General features: G+C 43.2%; 1 protein-coding gene across 3 annotated transcripts in view; it reads right to left on the reverse strand.

The window, feature by feature from the left end:
* LOC135220610 (TM2 domain-containing protein almondex-like) overlaps positions 1-27,398 on the reverse strand; it is a 245,560-nt gene that overhangs the window by 15,513 nt on the left and 202,649 nt on the right. For 2 of the 3 annotated variants that reach the window (XM_064257913.1, XM_064257914.1), the window contains one exon: positions 2,559-2,702. The exons of the other annotated variant lie outside the window; for it this stretch is intronic. In XM_064257913.1, the coding sequence (XP_064113983.1) occupies positions 2,559-2,702 (144 nt within the window). The remainder of the gene's footprint in view (positions 1-2,558; positions 2,703-27,398) is intronic. 3 annotated transcript variants of the gene reach the window in all.

Genomic DNA, 27,398 nt, shown 5'->3' on the forward strand with positions numbered 1-27,398 from the left:
ATAAATATAAAACGATAGCAAATAGAGTTACTATTACATAACAATACCTCAATCCTAGTAACTTTATTCGCTAGATAAAAAATGAATTTAAAACGAGTTAATCTGAAGCTAAGAAAATTGTTCAAGCTGCTTATGGCTATTATTGTGCATCGGCAACAAAGATAAAACTCCCGTAAACTTATGCCATCAAACACAACCGCTGATATAATTAAGAGGAAATCATTTTAATCAAATCTATTGGGCTTGAAAGAACACATTTTACTGTTGTTTTCAAACCGATAAAAGATAAATAACGTAAAGCTTGTATTACAATGAAATAAAGTGAAAATAGCAAACAGAATCACATAATTTTTTTACTCAGTAAACATGCCGCCAACGTAATCTGTTAACGAAAAAAATAATTTAGTTCACAATCACAACGAGATGTATTTAGATATTCATTTATGCTAACTACAAGCAAGAAAATTTGCTCAGAATTGAGTTAAATATGGCAAAACAATCTCGTATTTACCATCAGCTGATTTCCAAACCAAAACATTGACCGCTATGTTAGAAGTATTTTATAATGCAATAATATGAGAATAAATACAATACTACTGGATACAGTGAAATAATGCATAACATTTCAAAAGATTCATGGAAAAGATACATATTTACTTTTCCTTCTTTGCTTATCTTAATTTGTGTCACTACACCATCTACTTAGCAGCGGCATCTCGAGCCATTAAAGGCAGTCCCCGGTTATCGGTGGACTCGGTCATCGGTGATCCGGTTTTATGGGGCTTGTCTAGCACCATAAAATCGGTGATTTATGGTGCCATAACAGACTGAGTTCCGGTATCGGCACCACAAGACTGCTTATGGTGCAGATAACTGTTATTAGCGCCATTATGGCGCCATAAATCACCAAGTTTTGGTTAATGGCGGTTTTCATCTATCAGCACACCCCCAGGAATGGAACCCCTGCCGATAACCGGGGACTGCTTGTACTAAATTTGTCAAATCTTAGAGCAATGTTTAGCTCACATATCTTTCCCTATCCAAAGCCTTAGGAAGGGACGGAAGGGAATAATGACAAGGACATTCTAGTATGCATCTTTCAGATCTATCTAAGTCCCTTTTAGAACAATTGAATGCACTAGGGCAACGGTAGTTATTCGGAAAATATGGCACTAGGGCAACGGTAGTTATTCGGAAAATATGGCAAACAGTGTGCTTGTTCAATGTTGATATGTCTAGGATCACTCTTCGTTTGGAGGAATCCTTTTTGGTGACACATAGAGAGACATGCTTTATGACAAATATCCGCATGTTTCTCTATGGCTCCCATTAACAGGGACTTTCTGTATGTAACCTCTCCCAATATGTATATCAAACTGTCATTTACTCCCCTAACCTCCTTTCTCGAAGACGGGGAATTGCTATTTCTTTCATTAATCTTATTAATATTTGAAAATCAGTTATTAGGTAAATCATTTACTTATCATACTACAAAACAAATAAAAATACATAAGTAAGAGAGAGAGAGATTTTAGTATTTTTTAAAATCTCATCAGACTTAATATTATTAGATAATTAGCACTGTAAATTATCACTTTATCATAAAATGTAATATACCCTTTAAGATATATACATACACTTCTAACACTTCCAGCCAAAACTGATGGAGAGAGTTACCACTATGAGATACGTATCTTGTGGAGAGAGAGAGAGAGAGAGAGAGAGAGAGAGAGAGAGAGAGAGAGAAGAGACGAGAAGCGAGAGAGAGAGAGAGGAGAGGAGAGGGAGAGAGAGAGAGAGCAGAGAGAGAGAGAGAGAAGAAGAGACTTAGTACCTGGATCTAAAAGAAAGATGCAGGGTAGAATGGATATTCCTTCATTCTTACATAATATTTTAATTTATAAACTAAAACCTTACTAATTCACTACAGTATTTTCTTTAATGAGTTGATATTATTGCTGTTTCCATTACTATTAATATTTGAAAATTAGTAAATCATTTATTTATCATGCAAAAAAATAGAGAGAGAGAGAGAGAGAGAGAGAGAGAGAGAGAGAGAGAGAGAGAGAGAGAGAGAGAGAGAGAGAGAGAGAGAGATCGTTATTTTTATTATGTGATATCATTTAATCTTATTAAACTTACTAATGCAGTATTAATCAAAGTTAATATTTGAAAATTAGTAAATAATTTTTGTACCATAAAAATGTGTTTAGTCATGAAAATAACAACAAAGTACACTAATTAGCAAATATTTATAAACAGAAAAACCCACGAATAGGCAAATTTCCAGCGAATAATGGGTAGATATGGTCCAAAGAAAAATTCGCGAATAGGCGAGTCCACGAATCTCAAAAAAGCAAATACTGTACGGGGAGTCGAATGCACGTATAAACATAGTACATTATATATATAAGATATGTATATACTATAGTATATATACATAATCTTTACGCTACGAATGTCGTTTAATATCTAATTCATACTACTTTGGGAATATCCCCAATTGAGAATTATCACAGAAAGGGAATTATAAGTGATAAATGAACCAACTACTTAACCTGTCAGCACCAAAGCCTCCAAGGGTAATAGACAGAAGTAAGGCTGTTGACCATTTGTATCCAGATGTCCAATTACATGGTAACCTCTTTGGGAAACTACGATTCCCCAGACATAATATATCACTGTTCACTGTACAATTTGACCTGAAAATAAAATTAAATACTCTGAAAAACTTTAACCATACATTCCTTTTTACAAAAATACTTAACAAAAAGTGTGTGAAAATATGAGGAATACAGTATAGTATGTCTATGAATAATTGTTACCATGACAAAAAAAATTTTTTTTTAAACAACTAAAAATTTTTCATGCAAACTCAGTATTTCAATTTAAGACTATTTCTTGTATCAATATGGACCGCAGATGCTTCAATCCACATTAAATCCACTTTTAGTCCAGTGCAAGGATAAAGTGGGACTGGGAGAAGGAGAAATTTCATTATAAGTAATGGATCACTTTTCTAAAAAATACATTTCTTCTACAATAAACCCACACTTATGATTGGACCAAAATCAAAACTAAAATGAGAAGGATCAAGCAACTAAGCACCCACAATTGGTAAATGAGACCTCCAGGACATGCTTCAAAGCACCTTAGATCAATCACTGATGTTAAAACCTTTGTCTTCTATAACAAACAAGGATTAAGTAAAAATCCAGTATGGAATATAACTAAAAGTCTTATTATAATTTGTATTCAGAGTCCTGATGGGGATAAGGTAGCACTACTTCTCTAGATATTATGTTGACAGTTTGCCACAGTGTATAAAAAAAGAAAATTTCTAGGTATAAAAACCAGAGCATTTTATATGGGAATATTTTTTAGCATGAGCTGGAAACTATTAGAAAACATATTAACAAAGGTAGTTAACCAAGTGATTAACTGGTAAAGACGGGAGGGTAAGTGGGAGAGTGTCCTTCACTCACCAACCTTTACATTCACTTTGGCTACAGCCACAGAGATTGAGTAGGGTGATTTAAGTGAGGGTTAATATAAAAGACTCTGGTTTGTATATCTAGGCCAGGAAAAATATAACATTTTTGAATAATAATTTGCATCTTTCCTAGGTATTCAAACCAGAGCCTATTATATTGGAGTACCTTTCAGCCTGAGCTGGAAACTGATAAACTTGGTAACTAGGTGATTAACCAAATGCCACCAAGTGGAGATGATGGTGAATGGGGGAGTATCTCTCATTCATCAACTGTCACATTCACTTTCACTTTGCCTGCAAGGACTGAGTGGGGCAGTTGATGTGGGAATAAATATACAACGATCTAATCTGTCTATTATATAGAAGACTTGCTCCTTGGGGGTGCAAACGCCATAAGGTGCAACTAGTATAAAGAAAGTGCTTCATTCTACCTTATGACTGAAGGGATTCAGGTGCGGAAATAACGATATTCAACCTCTAAATTCATATACAACCACCTTTCAATTAGCGCATTTAATTAATGCATTTTCAATTTAATGCGAGCTAGAAAATATTCTAAAATGTTTAAAAATCGCACAAATTTTGATTTAATGCGAATTAGTGCCCGAGTGTTGTTTTAAATTCACCCGCACATCAGTGCTGCAAACGACAGGCATTGACATAAACAAAGACATAGCACAGTATGTATTTATTAATAAAGCAAAAGATTTTGTTTATTCATTAATAAAAAAAAAAATTGACACAAAACGAGAATCAGCTTCATTTCAACATCAGCATAATTGAGCGATGTCATGCTGCTGGTGGCTACGTATAATTACACATGTATTGAATAATATGCATCTTTTCCAAGAATCTTTTAGAAGTTATACATTACTACACTGTATCCAACAATATTGTATGTATTCTCATATTATTGTCTTATAAAATGACATATTTTCTAAGACAATTTGTATTTTTCATAGCTACAAACCTGATGTCTTAACAATAGGATCATTTCTAGCGCCTAGCTGGATCCGGTTAAAACGCAGATGAAAGCAAGGAATCGTGTGATATCTGGCAATGCATGTGTATATCGGGTGAAGAGTGGTCAAGGACCACGCACCTACTCCACCGTGTCAGTCTTTCCCAACTCAGGATGTCAACAAACAGAGGGGCGGCTAGAGGTGGGCAGTTAATGTTAAGACCTCAGGTTTGTAGCTATGAAAAATACAAATTGTCTTAGAAAATTTGTCAATTGTTCATAAGCGAACAAACCTTCAGTCTTACTAATAGGATAGACTCATACTTAGGGGGAGGTACAAGACATCCTAAACTGGCTGGGGGCCTACTCATCAGTCCAGCTCCAGAAGAAATAACTTCTGGAGAGGTACTGATGCCCATGAGAAGCTAGATAAATTGATATCTAACCACTCAGAACCTGAGTGACGGACAATGATTTATGGGAGAATCATTGTATAGGGAACCAAAGAGAAACTTTGACTGTCCAATAGCAAACCAACACACCAGGGTTTGCTACCACTCCCAACTCCTTGCCAAGGAGTGGAGCATAGGCTACCGAATAGAGGGTTTGATATTTGTATATTAAACGACCACACTATCAGCATGACTACCTTACTCACCTGTATCAGACCAGTCCAGCGAATGACGTGTCTATTCTTTAACCAGCCCAAAGGAAGAAGGAAAGTTACAAGAGAAAGAAGGAGACCAGCCAACACAGGAGCCAGGGAAAAAGTGTCCGTAGATCTGTGGCCAACATCCTTAAGATAGAAAGATGTGAACGTGGACTGGCATAACCAAGTACCAGCGCTCAGCACTCTATGTACAGCCAAGTTCTTTTTGAAAGCCAGAGAGGGACCAATACCCCTAACGTCATGAGCTCTAGCCTGCACAGACGTGGTGGCAGAATCATCAAGAGCCAAGTATGCCTGTCTCATGGCTTCCCATATCCAAAAAGAAATAGTATTCTTTGACACCTCTTTCTTCGTACGGCCTGTGCTAACAAAAAGTCTGCAGCAGCCTGGTCTAAGGTGCCATGTCCTTTTAAGATAGCAACACAAGGCCCGGACAGGACACAACAAAAGCTCTTGAGCATCACCAACCACGAAGTCAGTCAGTGATGGAATGGAAAATAAAGTGAACCTGTCATCATGCACAGAGGGATTTTGGGTCTTGGCCACGAACTCCGGGACAAATTCGAAGGACACCAACCTCCAACCCCTGGTGTGCTTCACATCATAGCTCAGACCGTGGAGCTCTCCTACCCTCTTTGAAGATGCCAAGGCCAGAAGGAAAGCTGTCTTGAGCATCAAGTTCCTGTCAGATGAGCGACGCAAAGGCTCATATGGACCCTTAGTGAAGCTCTTGAGAACCAGGGAAACATACCATGTCGGAGGCTTTAGCTTCCTAGGAGAACTCGATTGCTCAAACCCCTTAACTAGCAAGGAAAGTTCCCAGGACGAGATGTCGATACTTCTAAGGCGTAACAATAAACTCAGGGCCGCCCTGTAGCTTCTAATGGCAGAAATGGACAAACGTTTCTCGTCTCTGAGGAAGGTTAAAAAGTCTGTTATGCACTGAATAGAGGTTGCGAGTGGAGAAAAACCCTGTTTAAGACACCAATCACAGTAGATTGCCCATTTGCCTTGGTAAACTGCAGAGGTCGACTTTCTGAGACTGCTGGACATATGCCCAGCTGTTCTCTGAGAAAAACCTCTCGCTCGGAGGAGATACTTGATAGTCTCCAGCCGTGAAGAGACAGGGATTCTACTGACTGGTGGAACCTTTCCGCATGCGGCTGACAGAGATGCTGCCAAGGGGGAATTTCCCTTGGAACCTCCGACAACGACGACAGCAGATCTGGAAACCATTCCGCCTCACAGAGGGGCTACCAAATTTATCCTGAGACCCTGTGAACTCATCAGCTTGTTCAGAACTTGACAGATCAAACAAAACGGAGGGTAGGCATACACCTCCAGGTTGTCCCAGCGATGTTGGAATGTGCCCTCCGCTAATGCTAAAGGATCTGGAACCACTGAACAGAATAGTACAGTGGTACCTCAGGATACGAAATTAATCCGTTCTGAGGCAGCCTTCGTAACCTGAGCTTTTCATATCTCGAACCGCATTTTACATGTAAATTGCCTAATTCATTCCAAGCCCTACAAAAACACCACAGTAAATTTTATAATAAAAGCTAAATTGACCAATAAACTAATACAACAATTTGGACCATTCAATACCTAACTTAATACGTACTACTAATATGTAATATAGTACCTGTAAATAAAGTGTATTAGTGTACATAGTACAGTGGTCCCCCCGTATTCGCGGGGGATGCGTACCAGACCCCACCCGCGAATCGTTAGAATCCGCGAATGTTTGGAACCCCCCTCTAAAAGTGCTCATAAACTCCTATCCTGAACATGCAAACACCAAAGTATCCCTAAAAAGACCATCCTTCATCAAATATACATAAAATATCCTATTACGGTTCATATTAATCTTTGAAATATTATTAATACTGTTTTAAAGTAAATCTTACATTTTATGGTTATACATAAATACATACTATGTACGTCCTGCATGACTTAGTTACGTATGTGAAAATAATTCAGTCCCCCCATAAGTATTCAGTCATGCACGTTTTCTTTCAAACTGTTACTTGTTGAGACATCCATTTTCTTATTACAAAGGAAGCAATTGTATGTGAAATCACAAATACCAAACGTCTACTTAAAGTATTATCCTACATCAAATATACCATTGAATTGATATTATTAATATCATTTTAAAGTCATCTTAAACATTTTACCATTAGAAATATATAAACAGCAAATAGCAGAGAGAGAGAGAGAGAGAGAGAGAGAGAGAGAGAGAGAGAGAGAGAGAGAGAGAGAGAGAGAGACAATAACTCCTTACAGTTTCAATAGATTGAAATGAACGTCTGTAGGCAACTTTTTTCCCTCCTCCCATAAATACATATATTTCTCCAGAGAAGAGAGAAAGAGAGGACTGTGTGCAATTATGTTTGTCTGTCTATCAATTCTTTTGCTGAGAGCGAGAGAGATAAAAGGAAGAAATAGAAACACCAAATGTATGACAAGTATCTTGTGGAGAGAGAAAGAGAGAGAGGAGAGAGAGAGAGAGAGAGGAGAGAGAGAGAGAGAGAGAGATTGTCCTTACAGTATTTAAAAGAGAGAAATGGAATGATTATTATATTTTAAAATACTCAGATATGAATTTTGTACTTACAGTTAATAGTATTATTATGGAAAATAAAAATATTAATGATAAACTTATTACATACATGTCCATGAAAATTATCTCATCTCAGTAAGAGAGAGAGAGAGAGAGAGAGAGAGAGAGAGAGAGAGAGAGAGAGAGAGAGAGAGAGAGAGAGAGAGAGAGAGAGATTACATAAAACCATTAAATTCGTTGGCCATTGTATGGCATTGTTACTTTCCCAGCTCCGAGCGTCACTGGAGTTATGAGGTAGGGAAATTGATACAGAAAAAGACAAAGGGAAGAATTTTCATTTGAAATTAGTTATCGTATTATTACTACTTCTATTATTATTATTATTATTATTTGAAAATAAAATAAACACATGCATTTACCATAAAAATTCTCTCATCTCGGTAAGAAAGAGGAGTTATCCTTACAAGTGAAATGGAAAGGTAATTTTCATCTCTTTAAAATACTACCATTATGAATTTTGTAATTACAGTTTTATTATTATAATTATTACTATTATTATTATTAAATAACTGAAATTATCAATAAACATTTTACATACTAGTACCATAAAAATTCTTTCATCTCGGTAAGAGAGAGAGAGAGAGAGAGAGATGAGAGAGAGAGACGAGAGAGAGAGAGAGAGAGAGAGAGTGTTTTATCTCTCTGTTCTCTCAAAAAATACTTATAACACTTCCAGCGAAAGAGAGGGAGGGAGTTACCACTATGACACTTATTATTTTGTGTGGCAAAGGAGAGAGAGAGAGAGAGAGAGAGAGAGAGAGAGAGAGTTGAGAGAGAGAGAGAGAGATAGAGAGAGAGAGAGAGAGAGAGAGAGTTAGCCTTAATTAAAAGTGACATGGATAGATTAGTATTTTATTTCTTTAAAATACTATCACATAATATGAATTTTGTAATTACAGTTATTATCATTATTATTACTTATTTCTTAATTCATATTTGAAAGTTTAATTAAAACATATAGTACAACGAGTGTACTATAAAAAAAAAGTCTCCGAGTTCGCAGTAAATGAGAGAAGAAGAGATGAGAGAGTAGAAGATAGAGGAAGAGAAGCGGATTGAAAGAGAGAGAGAGGAAGATGAGGAGAGAGAGAGAGAGAGGTGGGGGAATTTCATGAGCACTTGATGGCAACAGCACAACAGCTCCTTCCCCCTTCTGTCACTTAACTTGATACGTATGACAGTTTTAGTACCTGGAGTTACAGAAAGAATACTGGGATTTCCTTCATTCTTCCATAATTTTTTAAATTTATAAGCTAAAATCTTACTAATTCACTATGGTATTTTCTTTAAGGGGGCCGGCCGTAACCCCTATACTATATGGTGGTATAGGGCGAAAAATGCAAAGTCATGAAAAAATTCATGGAGCTTCATATGGCAATTGAGAATACGTATACGAAATATTTCGTCAAAATTCCTCTAACTTTCGTAGTTACAGGGTAATTAGTAAACATAACTCAATAGGCCTAAAACATTCATTCATCCGTACAAGAAAATGCAATATTTCTTCTGTTATCGTAAATTTTGATAATTATTGGCAAAGAAATTGTGAGAAATGGCATCTGTAGAGATTTCGTGGCTCGCAGAAGCGAGTATCTGGTTCAATCATGAATCAGTTGGACCATAGACTGCAAGTAGATTACACGTTCGAGTTTCACCTCGTGACATTCGCTTGCTTTTACGTATGTTTATGTATGTTTAGGCAAGAAGTTCATCATGCCAATGAGGAAAACACAAGGAAAACATCTCGCTAACATACAGACGAAGAAAAATCGCTCAAGTATTATTACAGAATATCATAATATACGCGTAGTTAGTGAAGAGAGAGGGGAGGGTTGCCTAGTAACACCCCCTCTTGCTGACAGCACACGTCACACTGTGCCCAAGGCTACGATCTTTGAGCAAGGAGATCTTCATTTATGATAAATAACATAGTTTTGGTTTTTTAATACCCAAAATGGAATATGAAATTCATAATAATCATGATTTATTAAATTGTCTTCGTAAAAAGAGAGTGCACCTTCGAGTTTCACCTTTGACATTCTCTTGCATATACGTTTGTTTATCTTTGTTTCGGCAAGAATGTCATCATGCCAAAGAGGAAAATACAAGGAAAAATATCTCGCTAACATACAGAAGAAAATTCGCTGTAATAAGCCGAGTTAGTGAAGGGGAGAGAGGGGGTTACGTAGGAAGGAGTGCCCCATCTGCCTCAAGCAGTGCCCCAGGCTACGATATATGAGCAAGGGATCATCATTTATGATTAAATTATGATAAATAAAATAGTTTTGGTTTATTAATACACAAAAAAGAAATATACATTCATAATAATCATTATTCATTAACATTGTCTTTATAGAAATACGAAGGAAAACTTTGAACGCCCGTATCTCAAAACTATAACATTGGAATTTGGTATATAACTCAGAAAGACATTATAGAACAATCAAATAGAGCCCTTTTTTCCAATTTTTGTTTTGTCTTTTTTTATAATTTTTTTTTCTCTGATTAATAGGGTATTTTTTTACCATATTGAAAAATTCATATCTAGCAAAAAAATGACTTTTAGAAAACTCTCCATTTGATTGGAGGTGGACATCAGGTCTATATATGGATAGTAATCCCAAGGTCTTAATATTAAATATCAAGGGAGGGATAGAATTTGAAAAATGGTTATTTTCGGGATTAAATTGCCCTGGGCATAACAAAACCGAAGGTCAGAGGCGAAAATCATATGCGGTTTGGAGATGTCCCAAGTCACCTTATTAAGTGGTATGAATGAATGCAAAAAAAGTCCTGTCGTTTAAAAAACGGCATTAGCGGCCGCCGGCCACCCCCTTAATGAATTGATATATTGCTGTATAAATTAATAAGGGATTTTGACGTAAGGAAAAATCTATTTCTGGGCGATTGGCTCGTGTCGCCAGCGAAATATCCTTTAATCTATTAATTTCCTAGGGTAAATGTACTACACATACCAGAGAATAAATAAAATAAAGAAAAAGGTCAGTATAACTGACTCGCTCACCCTCCAGGAGGGTGTCGGTATGAACACTAGGCGAGTGAGACCACAACCACGAGCCAAATGCCAATAGAAAGTCTCCCACTACCAAATCCCTCCAAGAGGGAGCCGACCCACAGGGTGAGCAGCTCGTACTACTATACTCCATCCCATGCTGTCGACTGCTGCGCCCCTGGTGGCCATCCTGAAGTTGAGCAGGACAATCTTGGCGAAGGGATGGGTAGGGTGGGATTTCGCTGGCGACACGAGCCAATCGCCCAGAAATAGATTTTCCTTACGTCAAAATCCTTTTCTGGGCTCAGCTCGTGTCGCTGCGCGAAATCGTACCAGAGAAATAGCACAAGATTGTAAACAAAAGTAATAAATTATAATCATAGGTCTCAAATAAAATAAAGTAAAAAATAAAATAAAAAAAGAATATTAATTGCTAAAAAAGATACAAATACACAGTGATACAAAGTAACAATATGCTTAAATTACCTTCATTCTAAACATGTTTCTTAACATAAGGTAATTTACATATGTCAGAGGGTAAATTGGCTTACATGTAACAAAATGGTATCTGTGTAAAGGCATGTATCAAAATATAATAGCAATTAAAACAATCAAATTAATCAACAATGATAATATAATAAGGAATGTATAGACTTAATATACAAAACCCGTAACCATTATAAATGAGATGATCCCCTAGCATAAAAATAAGGGGGTAACATCCATGAGATCAATATGCATAATCATCTGTGAGGTGTCCCTAGCAAAAAAAAAAAAAAAAAAAAAAATAAGGGGCACTCACTACCTTATTAAAAAGCAGCTAAGGCACAAGGTGAATGTAAATGAACACTGTAGGAATAGACGAACTGTTGGGTGAGGCAGGTAGAAAGGAGGACTGAATCTTCTACTACAAATTAACTAGAGTCAGGGGAACTATGTTTCCCGCTGCTACTGCTGAAAATTTCAGAGCTTCCAAGGACTTAAGGTAATGGCGTTTGAACACTGTCGGCGATTTCCATCCATGTATAATTTTTTTTCAACTCATCAAAGTTCATGTGTTGGAAATAATTAATTGAGTGGCTACTGCCCTGACATCATGTGCTTTTGGGAAAGAGTCAGGATTGGCTTGTTTGTTAAAGTACAGGATTTGTTGCCTGATGCCTTTAATGGATAAAGTTCCACCTTTTTCCCTCTTAAAGAGGGGCCCCGATGAGGATGAGGAGGTCCTGGATAGAAAGGCTCGTAAGGCTGAAACTGGACAAAGGGATACATCTTGTGGAAGAGGTTAAACTTTCCAAGGTTCCCACCTCATCAAAGGATCTTCATTTTTTGCCAAAAAGCTACGTTCCGGAGAAAGTAGGACTTCCCTGTGGGAAGGAATTGAATATGATCCGGATCTCTGGACAAAGCCGACGTTTCTGAAATTCTTGCTCCTGAAGCCAGCTTAATAAAAAAAAAAAGGGATTTGACGAAGGAAAAAATCTATTTCTGGGTGATTGGCTCGTGTCGCCCTATGAAAGTAATCCTTAAATATCATCTTTCTAGGTAAAATTATCCTAAATTACCAGAGAAAAAACAAAATTAAGAAAATGTCAGTAAGACTGACTCGCTCACTCTTAAAAAGAAGTGTCGGTATGATATAGGGGCGAGTGTGGAACACTACCACGAGACAAACACCAATTAGAACTTCCCTATCAGAATCCCCCTAAGAGAGAGCTGATACCAACGGGCGATGCAGCCTCTACTACTACTACTAGAGGACGCCACGGACAGCAGCGCCCTAGCGGTCATCCTTAATTTTTAGCGCCAGCATCTTGACGCTGTTTCTCTTGTGCTTTCACTATTGTGGATTTACCTCGTTTTCTGAGATGGAACGCTCTGCAATTGCCACGGCTAAGTTAAGTAACTCATAAGTAATATTTTATCATAGTTTTATCTCCGGGTACCAGTATTTTTCCTTATAGGTCATATACAGGTTCCCGGTTGTCTCGTGGCGGCCATGCTGCCTCGTAAGAATTCCCGGTCCTCCATACTGGGACTTCTTATACTTATGGGCTTATTTTTCACGTTCATTGTTTTACATCGAGTTTTAGCTAGGTTAGCCCTCTTACCATTCTCTTAGCTTGGTATTTAGGGCTATCATTATTCTATTCTGGCCCAGACATCCCGGCTCTTGCTCTACATCGGCTATCGCTGGCTCCGAGTAGGCTACTGTTTCTTGGAATAGTTGCCTCCTCCTGGGCTTCTTTCTCTTTTCCTAAAAGTGTCTCTTCCACCTTTCGATGTATTTTATTATTATTATTATATTATTAGGGTGTTAGGCTAGCCTAGGTGCTTGTTCCATGTATTGGTACAGCTTGGTTCACGTGGCCCTACCACGGTTGTGGTGATCGCGGCCTAGGCCACTTAGAGTCACGTGTTCCATAGCACCTCACCCTGCCCCTTCCCTCCCTCTCTGATGTAGGGAGGAGCTGGGGGACCCCTGGATTGTCATACACCTCTTTGCCTTCTCTCTCATTCCGGAGGTGCCGGGAGGTTCCGCCAGCAGGGGGTTTAGGGCGACCACTAGGAGGTACCGGGTCTCCATACGGGTAGTTGGTGAGGTGGGGAGGAGTAGGCCATCTTCCCCTTTCCTCGCTCCCGCCGTGTTTCACCGGGACCTCCTTCCCCCCCATACCCATTACTCAGCCACCATCCCTTACGATACGAAAGGAGCCTTCCGTCGCAGCCGGGGCCCCTTTGGTGATAGGTTATTGGCTCCACTAGCGGGTAGGGTGGGTACTATGGATGGTCGTTTGCTTGCCTACTATATCCTTATATCTCTCCCCCGCTACCGGAAGGGAGCTTACCCTTACCTACGCACTCTTCTAGTAGACGGGTGGAGAGAAGTTGGTTTTGATGTTATTACTGTACTATGTTAAGGATATATACCCTAATTTAAGATGTTTTACAATGAATTGTGTTTTTTACTATTATGTTATCAACCATCCCCGCCATTTTACGTTGTGGTTTCCTTTACCACCACTCCTAGTTGGTTGATTTTTGTGCCTCCGCCACTGGCGGAGCCATAGACTTTCTTCCAACATGGTTACCACACGTATTTTAGTGGGGCTCTGGTTTCATCTAACTTTATCGCTCCGGCACCAGCGGAGCACATGTTAGACTGTAAGTATTACTCTGTACTCATGTACGTTTCTACTTACAGGCTACCAACTGTCAGGTCCTCGCTTGCATGCGACGTTACATGACCCCTGCGGACACGATGAGTGCAGGTCCCATGCCCCGTGTCCACCCTGTTCAACGAGTTCATCGTTTGGCATCCCGAGGCCTGCACCATTTGCCTACGACATGGTCGGTCAGCTGGTTGATGGGGTAAGACCATTATAAAACTAGTTATCAATTTACTAACACTTTTAGTTCGTAAGTTTGTTAACCCTGTCCGCAATTGGTAGCTAATTCAGCCTTTCTTTCAGGCTAGCGGGGTGAGGGAAGTCGCCCTCGCCACTCTGAAAGCGTGGGTAGGCGGCTTTGGAAAGAACGCCGCCAAGGGCCAGCCCTACATTTTGGACAAAAAGCTGGCCATCCAGATCTTCCCTGCGGGCAAGTCGACGGGCTACGTCGATCCCTTGTCCGCCGCCCCCGTAATAGCCGCCATCCAGCAAGATCTCCAGCAGTCGTTGGGGCTCGTAGCCGCCCAGGAGCCAGTCCCGGACGTCGCCGGCCTGGATCTGAACGTCGAGCCGATGGCGGTAGTGAGTGAGGGTTTGTTGGTTGAGGTAGGTTTGTCGGGGGCGCCCAAGGTCTTTCCTTGGACCGCTCCTGGATCTCTCCTGTACCCTTCTTCTTCCGCATCTTTCCAAGGCTTTCTGGGATCTGAGATCCCTAGCCGCACTCCCGCTCTCTCTGTACCTCCCAAGGAGAAGGGAAAGAGAGAACCGAAGACTCTGTCTAAGTCGACTTCTAGAAAGTCGTCTTCGTCTTCTTCGGCTAGGAAGTCATCGACTTCTTACGCCGACGCGGTGAAGGCTAAGCCAAGCTCTTCCCAGTCGAAGAGTTCTAGAGGCAAGGCTTCGAAGGAGAAAGCTCGCGCTACCTCCGAGTCGTTGCCTTCTCCCGCCTCCGTTGCCCCCTCTCCGGCTATGCCGGCAGGGGTAGCAAGCACCAGCTCCTGCGTTCCTTCTCCTGTCTCACCAGGAATGATGGAGCAGGTAGGAGTGATGGTGGGTTCTCAAATCTCAGCTTGGGGAACCCGCTTTGAGCAGATGTTCGCACAATTGTCGAGCACTCTGTCTCAAAAACTGGACAGACCGTCCAAGAAACTCTCGAATAGAGTAAGAGAGACTGCAGGATTTCGGATGTCTGGGCTATCCCAGGCTCCTACCCCCCCAGTATCCCCTACTTCTAGCACGGGGATCATCCAACTCCGTCTTACGACTCTCTGCCAGCTTTCTCTATGGAGAATCCATGGAGAGTGGCGGCCTACGCTCCCTTTAAGGACGGGATGATTTCGATCCCGGTGTTTGGCACTCGAAGGATTGAGGACTTCGAGTTCTATCCTCCGGGTCTGTCACAGCCTTTCATCGGGTATGCTAGGCTGACACCAACGGCTCTTACAAGGGAGGACAGATCTCGAAGGAGTCTGTCCTCTACAGTAGAGACACGCCCAACGGGAATGGGTTCACTGCCTTGAGGACTGGGAGTGTACGAATACTAAACTCCAGGCCTATAAGAGCCCATTCACTATTTTCGCTACGGAAGAGGAGGTCTCTCTTCCGTTCGCCACGAATTGGTGGAGAAGGCTCTTCAGGCAGTCCTCAAGGACGAGCCCCTTCCGCAGTTGAGAGAGTCGGAGTCCACTTCTCCACTCTTTCCCGCCTTCCCGAGGAGAGTTATGGGAAAACCTGCCTGCTACTTTCACGCAGGGTAAACTCAAGCCGGACTGCGCTATGGACCAGTTCGGTGAGAAGTTGCCTAGGCTGCCGGACTCCCTAATCCAGGCAGAGTTCGATGCGCGGACTAGGTTTGGCAGGTCCCTTAACTCTATCATAATCACGGAAATGGCTGCTCTGACTTATGCGAACGAACCGCTATTTAAGATCTTAGCGAAATCACAATTTCACACGGTTTTGCTAGACGCTTTGACTTCTTCCAAGCCAGGAAGAACTGTCGGAAGCATGTTCTTCAAGAGTGTACTATCAGGCACGAACCTAATAGACTCTTATCTGCCAGCATGTGGGGAGCGGATCTCTTCCCAGAGTCAGCATGTGAACGAAGTTCATCACGAAGCTGCTAGACTCAACCAGAGCCTTAGAGCTAGGTGGGGTATTTCCTCTAAGAGGAAACAGGAATCCGTTCCTGCTGCTGGCAAGAAACCAAAGAAGGCTGGTAAGAGATTCCAGCCATACAAAAAACTTCAGCCTCAGCAGCAGTTTGTGCAGGCGTCCCAGTCACCCAACAGGGACCAACCTGCTACAGCTAAACAAACTCAGCCGTTCCTCCTGGGTGCCCAGCAATCCCAGCCTTCGACCTCCTATGCCATCTCGCCTGCCTTTAACCCTGCTTATGAGGTTCAAGGCTACTCTCAATCGAGGGGTAGGGCGAGAGGTTACTTTCGTCACCGTGGCGCAGGAAGGGGTGCAAGGAGTAAACAGTTCAGAGGAGGGCGTGGTGGCCAACCCGCCCATCAGCAATGAGGTTCCCCAGGTAGGAGGGAGGCTGTTCCTTTTCCGCCACAGGTGGGGGTTCAGCAGTTGGGCACAGAGCATAGTGTCCAAAGGATTAGCTGGAGCTGGATCCAAGATCCTCCTCCAATCAAATCATTCATCAGCTAACCGTCAGAGGAATTGATAGATTACGCGGAAGAACTCCTTCAGAAAGGAGCTATTGCGAGAGTCAAGCATCTAAAATTTCAAGGTCGCTTATTCAGCGTGCCAAAGAAAGGCTCAACAAAAAGAAGGGTAATCTTAGACTTGTCAAAGCTAAACTCTTTCATTCGCTGCGACAAGTTCAAGATGCTTACCCTCTCGCAAGTAAGGACCTTACTGCCGCGTGGAGCCGTCACATGCTCCATCGATCTTACAGACGCATATTATCATATCCCTATAGCCAGGCACTTCCGCCCATTCCTAGGATTCAGGCTAGGAAATCAGACATTCTCATTCAAAGTGATGCCCTTCGGTCTGAATGTAGCCCCCAGGGTATTCACAAAGATAGCAGGAAGTGGTTTGTACAACAATTGTAGAACTCAGGGAATCATGGTAGCTGCATACCTCTACGATTGGTTAATCTGGGTCACCAAAACAGTCGAGGAATGCTCTCAAACCCAAAGCTACCCAAAAAGGTAGTTCACTTTCTGGAACATCTGGGGTTCCAGATAAACAAAACGAAATCCAGACTTGTTCCGGAATCTCGTTTTCAGTGGCTGGGAATCCAGTGGGATTTGTCCTCCCACAATCTATCAATTCCAGTAGCCAAACGGAAGGAAATAGCAAAATCTGTCAGGCAATTTCTCAAGTGCAAAACAAACGTCAAGAAGAAACCAGGAGAGAATCTAGGGTCTCTTCAGTTTGCTTCAGTAACAGATATCCTTCTGAAGCAAGGCTGAAAGATATAAATCGAATTTGGCGGTCAAGAGCAAACTCCAAATATCGAGACAAGTTGTCAGTAATCCCACAGATCCTCCGCAACCAACTACGGCCTTGGGCAAAAGTAAAGAACTTAGCCAAGAAAAGTACCCCTTCAATATCCCCTCCCAGTGTTAACCATTCACACGGATGCATCCCTGTCCGGGTGGGGCGGATACTCTCAGTTCAAACAGGTTCAGGGGACTTGGTCAGTTCAATTTCGCCAGCTCCACATAACGTGTTGGAAGCAATGGCAGTATTTCTTACTCTGAAGAGACTGTTCCCCGAAGAAGTCTCATCTAAGGCTAGTTTTGGACAGTGCAGTGGTAGTTCATTGCATCAACAGAGGAGGGTCCAAATCCAAGCATGTGAATCATGTCATGATAGCCATCTTTGCATTAGCAAACAAACACAAATGGCATCTGTCTGCCACTCACCTGGCAGGAGTAAGGAATGTGATAGCAGACGCCCTGTCCCGGTCAGTTCCTCTGGAATCAGAGTGGTCTCTGGACGACGGGTCATTCCAGTGGGTAAGCCGGAGAGTCCCAGGTCTCCAAGTGGATCTCTTCGCCTCACAAGCGAACCACAAGCTCCTTTGCTATGTGGCCCCCAACCTGGACCCTCTGGCTTATGCCACGGACGCCCTGTGTTGGATTGGAATCAGTGAGGAGAATTTACGTTTTTCCTCCAGTGAATCTTCTCCTGAAAGTCCTAGACAAACTAAGGTCTTCGAAGGGATAGTAGCTCTGATTGCCCACGGACTGGCCCAAGAGCAACTGGTATCCACTTCTCTTGGAATTGGGTCTCCGACCTCAACGGATCCCCAATCCCAAACTATCACAATCAGTACAAATGAGGAACTGTGTTCGCTTCCTCAGGAACTCTCCAGACCCTAACTTTATGGACTTCATGAAGTTTGCGGCTAATAAAGATGCTAACATTGATCCACAGAATATTCTCTTCCTGGAATCAGATAAGAGGAACCACGCCCCTATCATACCGACACTTCTTTTTAAGAGTGAGCGAGTCAGTCTTACTGACATTTTCTTAATTTTGTTTTCTCTGTAATTTTAGGATAATTTTTACCTAGAAAGATGATATTAAGGATTACTTTCATAGGCCGACACGAGACTGAGCCCAGAAATAGGGTTTTCCTTAGGAGCATCATAAACGAGCATGTGTCATTATCGGTTTCGGAAGCCAGTTTTAGAACATCGTTTAAGAACCATGAAACTGACGTAGGCCTCACAGAAGGCCTAAGTCTAGCACATGCCTTAGGCAATAGACGAGAAGTAGGTATCCGTCAAGTCTATGTTAAATCCAAATTGAAATATCTTTTTCAAGGCTGACTTGTTTGTCGTAATCGTGCTAGCTGCTAACCTTTTTCAAATAAGGATCTGAAGAAGGATATAGCTGAATTAACTGTCATGATTCTGATATCTGACTCTCTCAGGAAGGTTGCTAACTTTTTGACAGCAGCATCATACTGCCTCAAAGTTGAATCCCTTTTATCGGATTCCAAGAAGAGAATATTCTGAGGGTCAATATTCGCATCTCTTTTTGCCGCAAACTTCATGAAATCCATAAAGTTAGGGTTTGAGAATCCCTGAGGAAGCGAACACAGTCTTCGTTTGTACTGACGGGAGAGCTTGGGACTGGGGATCCGAAGGGGACGAAGGCCCAGTTCCAGAATTCAGGGGGCGGTACCAATTGCTCTTCGGCCAGTCTGGGGCTACTAGAGCCACTTGACCCTTGAATGTCCTGGAGTTTGTCCAATACTTTCATAAGGAGATTCACTGGAGGGAAGACGGTAAATCTTCCCCCAGTTGTTCCAGTCTAGAGCTAGGGCGTCCGTGGCGTAAGCCAGAGGGTCCAGGTTGGGGGCTACATAACACGGTAGTTTGTGGTTCGCTTGGGATGCGAATAGGTCCACCTGAAGCCCTGGGACTCTTTGAAGGATCCATTGGAACGAACTGTCGTCTAGTGACCATTCCGACTCTAGGGGTACTGATCGGGATAGGGCGTCTGCTATGACGTTTCTGACTCCAAGCTATGTGGGTGGAGAAAGATGCCAACTGAATTTGTCTGCAGGGAGAAGATGGCTATCATGACGTGATTTAGATGACGTTGACTTGGAGCCTCCTCTGTTTATGCAATGTACTACCACTGCGCTGTCCAGGACTAGCTTTATGTGGGAGTACTTTGGTGGAGTAATCTTCAGAGTCAAGAATACTGCCATTGCCTCCAGTACGTTTATGTGAAACTGACGGAACTGAGGTGACCAAATCCCTTGAACCTTTTTGACTTGGGAGTACCCTCCCCAGCGCTTAAGGACGCGTCTGTGTGGATGGTGATCCCTGGTGGAGGGAACTGAAGGGGTACTGACACTGATAGATTCTTGACTTTTGCCACGGTCGAAGCCGATTCTTTAGAATCAGAGGCACTGAGGATAGCTTGTCCCTGGACCTGACATTTGCTCGTGAGCGCCAGATCCTGGTTAGGTCTTTCAATTTGGCTTTCATCAAGATGTTCGTTACTGATGCAAACTGGAGAGAGCCGAGGATCCTTTCCTGAGCTCTCCTGGATGCCAGTTTTGTGATTCAGAAATTGCTTGACTGACTTCGCTATTTCTTTCTTTCTTTTGGTAGATGGAATCGACAGAGTGTGAGGATAGATTCCATTGAATGCCTAGCCACTGAAAGTTTGACTCTGGAGGTGAGTCTCGACTTGGATTTGTTATCTTGAATCCTAGATATTCTAGGAACTGGATCACTTTCAGTGTGGCTTGTTGCATTCTTCGACTGATGGGGCCCAGATCAACCAATCGTCGAGATACGCCCACTACCATAATCCCTTGCGCTCTGAGCTGTTGCACTACTACTTCCGCTAGCTTCGTGAACACCCTGGGTGCCACGTTGAGCCCGAATGGAACTACCTTGAAGGAGAATGTCGGTCTCCTATCTTGAATCCCAGATATGGACGGAAGTGTCTTGCAATAGGGATATGATAGTAGGCGTCTGTAAGATCGATAGAGGTGGTGACGGCCCAACGGGGAAAGTAAGGTCCGCACCTGTGAGATCGTGAGCATCTTGAACTTGTCGCAGTGGATGGCTAAGTTTAAGCGGGACAAGTCTAAGATTACTCTTCTTTTGTTTGAGCCTTTTCTTTGGCACGCTGAACAAGCGACCTTGAAATTTTAACCTCTTGACTCTGGGCTATAGCTCCTTTCTGAAGGAGGTCCTCTGCGTATTCTGTCAATTCTTTGGAAGGAAGTTGACGAAAAGGTCTGGCTGGAGGTGGGTTCGTCAACCAGCTCCAACCCAGCCCTTTTGACACTATGCTCTGAGCCCACTGGCTGAAGTTCCACCGGTGGCGAAAGTGAAACAGCCTCCCTCCTACCTGAAGTTCTCATTGGTTCTTGTAACCACCTCGGCCTCCTCTGAAGTGCTTTCCCCTATTGAAGGGGTCTCCCGATCCTCTTCCACGAAAGGACCGCTTACCTCTGCCTCCCTTGCCCGAGCGTCATACTTCTGAGAAGCTTGACTCTCGAAGGCTTGATTGTAAGCTGGAGAGATGGCATATGAGGTGGGGGTTGGGAGGGTGAGGCTGAGGGGATATCACATAAATAGGTTGTGATTGACCTTTAGACGTGGAGGGTTGGGCTGTCTGCACTAACAGCACAGCTGGAACTTGCTGGGGGCGCGCGGTTGTTTCTTTTGGTAAGGTTGGAAACGTCTGGGTTTCCCTTTGTCCCTTACCTTTAGGTGTCAGGTCTTGCCTCCTCCTAGCCGTAAGACCCCAACGGTCTTTAAGGCTCTGGTTCAACCTCGTAGCCTCTGCCTGTACTTCCTTAACCATGGCCTCTGGGAAGAGATCTGCGCCCCAGATGTTGGAAGAGAGTAACCTATTCGGTTCGTGACGAATGGTTGCCTCTAGCAGGACATGCTTCCTACAATTCGTTCTAGCAGTGGCAAACTCGAACATATCTGACTGCACCGTTTGAGTCAGGGCTTTGGTCATAAGCTTAAAATTGGTTCTGAACCATAAGCCATGGTTGCTACCTCAGACATAGCCATCGAGTTGATTGATCTGGCTAGTCGTGATTTTGAGTCAAATTCAGCCTGAATAAGACTATCTGGGAGCCTGGGTAGCTTTTCGCCAAAAACTGCTCCATAGCACAGTCAGGTTTGAGTTTGCCAGCTGAGAATGTATTTGGCAAGTCTTCCCACAATTTCTCCGATTGAAGGGAGCAATGGAGATGTGGGATCTGCTTCTTTCAACTGAGGCATGGGTTCCCCTTCTGAGCTGCTGAGATGGTCGACCTTGCTATCTTGGTTAGGAACGGGAGCGGGGTACTTTCATCCATTGTGAAAATGGTAAAGGGACTTTTAAATGGTTGTACTTTAGGTGTTTGAACAATCCATGTCCTCTAAACATCTGAGCCATTCTCGCTGAGCCTGGTCTCTAGAATAGAGGACTGTCTCCTTTGGTACCCTATCGTCCCGAAACCATAGCCGAAGGCGTGAGCCTTGCGTAGCCTATAAAAGGAGGCTGTAGGCCTTACGGGTAGAACTCGAAGTCCTCTATTCTTCGAGTTCCGAACTCCGGTATGGAGATAAGACCATCCTGGAAGGGGGCATATGACGCTCACTCTCCAAGGATTGTTCATGGAGAAAGCGGGCAGCGAGTCATAACGGGGGAAGCTGAGATCCACTAGTGTTGGAGGTTGAGGGAGAGGCTAGAGGGCTTCTCTAGACCGGCTATAATAGAATACCTGAGAAGTGATCCTGTCCGATAGGCGAGATATCATTTGTTCCATACTACTCTTAAGGGTACCCACTAGATCGCCCACCTGTTGCAACAGGCCAGCATTGGAGTCCAAAGCCGGAGCTGCTGCGGAGGTGGAGGGTAGGCTCTGAATAGGAACAAAGGTAGCGGAACTGGTGATACTGCCGGGGTACGAGATCTCTCCTTGGGTTACTTTTCGAGGACTTAGAGCCGGAGCTAGAGCCTTTAGACCTGTCTGGGCCGGGATTACGAGCCGGAGACTTACGCGAGGAAGAAAGACGAGGACGTCTTCTTCGAAGACGATGACGTCTTAGTCAAGGTCATTATTTTAGACTTGATCTTAGGTCTACCGAAGCCTCAGGAGGAGTATACAGTTCATCAGCCGTAAAGCCTTGGAAGGATGGAGAAGTTGCAGGAGTAGAAGAGACAGTCAGACTCAAGGGAGACCCTTGGGTACCTGCATTACTTACCTCGACCAACAGGTCGTCTATACCTACCATAGGTTCAACATTAATATCCAGGGTAGCGACATCCGTGGAGATATCCTGGTCTTGTTCAGTTAAAGAGGCCGCCAGCTGTTGTTGGATGAAGGCAATAGACGGGTCCGCATCTACCGGGTCGACGTACCCTGTCGCCTTGCCTCCGGGAAAGATGAGCAATGCCAAACGCTTCTCAAGAATGTAGGGCTGACCCTTGGCGGCGTTCTTGCCAAAACCTCCGACCCAGGCCCGCAGGGTAGCCAGTGCTGTATCCCTTACTGCCGGAGCCTGTAAGAGAGGACGTATTTTAGACTTAAGAATCACTTAGAACTAAACTTAGAGTATAACTTTAAACTAGATGTCTTAAGTTAATAAATGATGGAAACTTAAGTACTAAAAGAAGCGAAGCAGCTACTGGAGGTGGAATACTTACGCCTTCCAAAAGCTGGCTCACCAGATCGTAACATATGGTACACGTTTCATGGTACCAGACCTGGATGTCACCGTGCGGAGTCGCGCATGGAGCATGGGACCGGCAAACTTCGTGTCCACAGGGGTCCTGAAGTGTAGCGGAACATCCCGGATGCTCACAGTTGGTGGCCTGTAAGTGGGAAGACACATGAGTATCTTAGAGGGATAACACTTACAGACTAAAAGGCAAAAGAACTCCGTTACATGCCGGAGCTCGGAAAAAATTTGGGCATAAACCCCTCCCTGCATTGCCTGAATAGGCTATAATCCCGGAAAGATCGGTACAATATAGGGAGGGAGATTGGTTAGATGTTTAAGTAATTAAGATAAACTTAACAATAACTTAAACCTAAGCACAAGCGAACCGGACTAGGTCCAGTTGAAGCGGAGTGTAGTAACTCAGCTAACGGTAAGGTTAGTAGAGACCTGCTGTATGCACCTGTCCAACTATGGTTGGACTATCTCCTTCCGCTGGATACCAGAACTCCGATAGGGAGGAGCTCTAGTAAGGAGGGAAGGGCGAGAGGACATACATGCTCGAGCTAACTCGGAGCGACAAGGCAGTAACGGAGGGGGGGGGGGAAGGGGAAGGCCGAGGGCCCCCCCCACAAGTACCACCCGGCCGGACCGAGAAGCGAGCATCGGTCGGATCCAGTCTGGGTCTGTCCGACTCCCTAGCCCCTCCGGTGGAGGGGAGAGGGGGAGGCAGGCTCGGGTATGTGAGGCGAGCAAGGACAGACCGACCCACCCCCGCCCGACTCTATGGGAGAGCGGGGTAGGGGGAGAGGGGACTGGGCAGGCGTCTGGCCGACCCGTGATCACACAGTGACCACGAGGCGATAACTGGGATACGGTAACCCAACCTAGGCCAACCAACTGATCAGAGAGAAGCTATCGGGAAGCAACCTGAACTGAAAAGCGGTAGCCTATAGGCCCATAGGGCTAAAACCAACTGATCAGAGAAGCTATGTGGAAGCAACCGCAACTGATCAGCGGTAGAATAGGCTCTGCGAGCCGGGACCTAGGCTAAGCCAGACGCCAACTAACCTAAAAATGACAAAAATACACAAATAAATAAAATAAAAATGAAAGAAAGAAGGTAAAAAAGCAGGAGAAAAAATCCAGGAGTGTACGACTAACCCGAAGGCAAGTCTACCACTCAAAGCTAGTCAGGGCCGGGGCCGATACAAAGAACCCAGACTAGGGTCTGGATAGAAAAAGCCTACATAAGGTGAAAAACATGCATGCATGACAACCTGAGTAGACCTTAATAACTCGGATAATCAAAATAGAGCGTAAATGAAAGGGGGGATGTTCCAGTATGGAAGACCAAGAACGAACCCATCAGAGGCAGGACCATGCCGCCATGCTTCCGACCCCGAGAACGTATTTTATACCTAAAAAAACGGCAAATACTGTCTCAGGGACGGAAAAACGCACTAACCGTAAATACTGAGTACTTAACTTAGCTGCTGCAATAGCTGTACGCTCCATTATCGAAATCCGAAGAAAGGGCACAAAAAACACAGAGAGAAAAATAGCACTTGTGACTCGTGCGAGCTAACGAAAAAGGATGAACCACCAGGGGCGCAGCAGTCGACAGCATGGGATGGAGTAGTAGTAGTACGAGCTGCTCACCCTGTGGGTCGGCTCCCCTCTTGGAGGGATTTGGTAGTGGGAGATTTCTATTGGCATTTGGCTCGTGGTTGTGGTCTCACTCGCCTAGTGTTCATACCGACACCCTCCTGGAGGGTGACGAGTCAGTATACTGACCTTTTTCTTTATTTTATTTATTCTCTGGTATGTGTTAGTACATTTACCCTAGAAATAATAGATTAAAGGATATTTCGCGCAGCGACACGAGCTGAGCCCAGAAATTAATATTTGAAAATAGTAAATCATTTATTTATCATACAAAAAACACCTCTTTGTAGTAGAGAGAGAGAGAGAGAGAGAGAGAGAGAGAGAGAGAGATAATTTTTATTTTTATTAAGTGATATCATTTAAACTTATTAAACTTACTAATACAGTATTATTCAAAATTAATATTTGAAAATTAGTAAATCATTTTTGTATCATAAAAATGTATTTAGTCATGAAAATAAACATCAAAATACACTAATTAGTGATTTACTTTTTTTGGGAAATTCCGCGAATGGGCGAGTCCGTCCGCGAATAATTTCTAAATAGGTTCCAAAGAAAAATCCGTGAATGTGTGAGTCCACGAATCCGGAGAACGCGAATACGGGGGGACCACTGTATACAAGAAATACTGTACGTACATACGTACGTATGTAGTAAAATGTGGAACCTTACCTTTCGAGTGAGGCTATCTCAGAAAGTGGAGACAGAAGAGGAGGAACAAACAGCAGAAAACTTGTACATACACTTAGCTTTACTAAACACATAAAAAAATGTCAGGAAACATTAAGACTAAACTTTACGAAACACATTAACAAATGGCACAAAACCTTAACACTTAACTTTATAAAAAAACTTAAAATTAAATTTTGTTTTTATTTTTTTTATTTTTATATTTTTCTTTTTTATACTTCACATTTTTTTTTTTATTTCAATTTCTTCACCACTTTCAACTTTGTTTTTTCGTAGTATCACTTGGATCTTCCTGTTTGCTTACTCCTGCTAAAGGCGTCTTTAAAAAATAACTATCCAAGGAAGATTGCCTCTGCCTGCTTTGGACAATGTTCCTGAAACGACTCAGGCAAACGTCATCGAACTGCACAAGCATACGACCTGTGTAAGCCTTTTCGGGGTGTCTCTTTTCTACAAATGATTGCACCTTATGAAAAGCAGCTAGAGCATCCTTAATTTCTGCCGTTGTCATAGGGTCCTCCTCCTCCTCCTCGCTGCTGCTAGAGAACTCTTCTTGAACGATGTTATGTTGCATGGCCTCCAAATCCTTCAGGTCATCCGTCGTAAGCTCCTCTTGGTGCTCCTCGAGAAGGTCATTGATGTTGTCCTCGTCGACGACCAGCCCCATGGACTTGCCGTGTGCAACGATCTCGTCAAGATCTGGTTGTGAAACAGTTTCAGGATCGTCAACTGTTTCTGAATCTGCACCAGCTTCGCCCACATCAAATCCCTCGAAGTCTCGGGCGGATACGGCATCAGGCCAGAGTTTCCTCCACAAAGAATTCAAGGTTCGCCTCAAAACCTCCTGCTAAGCTTGATCAACGAGTCGGATGCATATTACGATATCAAAATGGTCCTTCCAGAATTCATGCAAGGTGAGGTTTGCAGTATCGGTAATGTCGAAATATCTCTTGAAAAGATGTTTCATATAAAGCTTCTTGAAGTTCGATATCACTTGCTGGTCCATGGGCTGGAGGAGAGGGGTGGTGTTAGGCGGAAGATAAAGAACCTTGATGAAAGAATGCTCCGCCAGGATATCTTCCTCAAGGCCAGGAGGGTGAACAGGGGCATTGTCCAACAACAGCAGACATTTCAGTGGGAAGCGCTTCTATTCCAAGAATTTCTTCACTGTCGGGCCAAAACACAGATTTACCCACTCGGTAAACAAAAGTCTCATTACCCAGGCTTTTGAATTACCCCTCTACATCACTGGAAGCTTCTCCTTTAGCACTTTGTGGGCCTTGAAGGCTCGAGAAGTCTCCGAATGATACACAATTGGGGCTTCACCTTGCAATCCCAACTGTCTTTCATAGGCTTATGCCCGGGTAGCTTTTTCTCTTCCTCCGTGATGTACATCCAACGAAGCATATTTTTCCAAAAAAGGTCTGTTTCATCACGATTGAAGACTTGCTGAGAACTGTAGCCTTCGTTGATCGTCATCTCGTCGAACGTCTTAATAAAAGCTTCGGCCGCTTTCGTGTCCAAGCTGGCTGCCTCCCCATGCCGCACCACCGAATGGATGCCAGTCCGTTTCCAAAATTTTTCAAACCACCCACGAGAAACCTTGAAGTCTGGGGTTGGTGTCAATGTCCCTTCTCCTCTGTCGTCTTCGGCCTGGGCAATCAAATCGCCTAAAATAACACTGGCCTTGCGACAGATTGCCGTCTCAGTTATCGTATCGCCTGCGATTTCTTTGTCTTTTATCCAGACAAGAAGCAGCCTCTCCATCTCGTCGCGCTCGTGGCTCCTCTTGTTGGATAAAATAGTCACGCCCCTGGAAGATGTAGCTGCTTTGATGGCTTCCTTCTGCTTTAGGATGGTGCCTATCATCGACGGATTTCGGCCGTATTCCTTAGCGATCACACTCAACTGCATGCCAGCTTCATACTTCCGTGAACTTC

Source organism: Macrobrachium nipponense, chromosome 2, assembly GCF_015104395.2.
Source record: "Macrobrachium nipponense isolate FS-2020 chromosome 2, ASM1510439v2, whole genome shotgun sequence".
Taxonomy (NCBI): Eukaryota; Metazoa; Arthropoda; class Malacostraca; order Decapoda; family Palaemonidae; genus Macrobrachium; species Macrobrachium nipponense.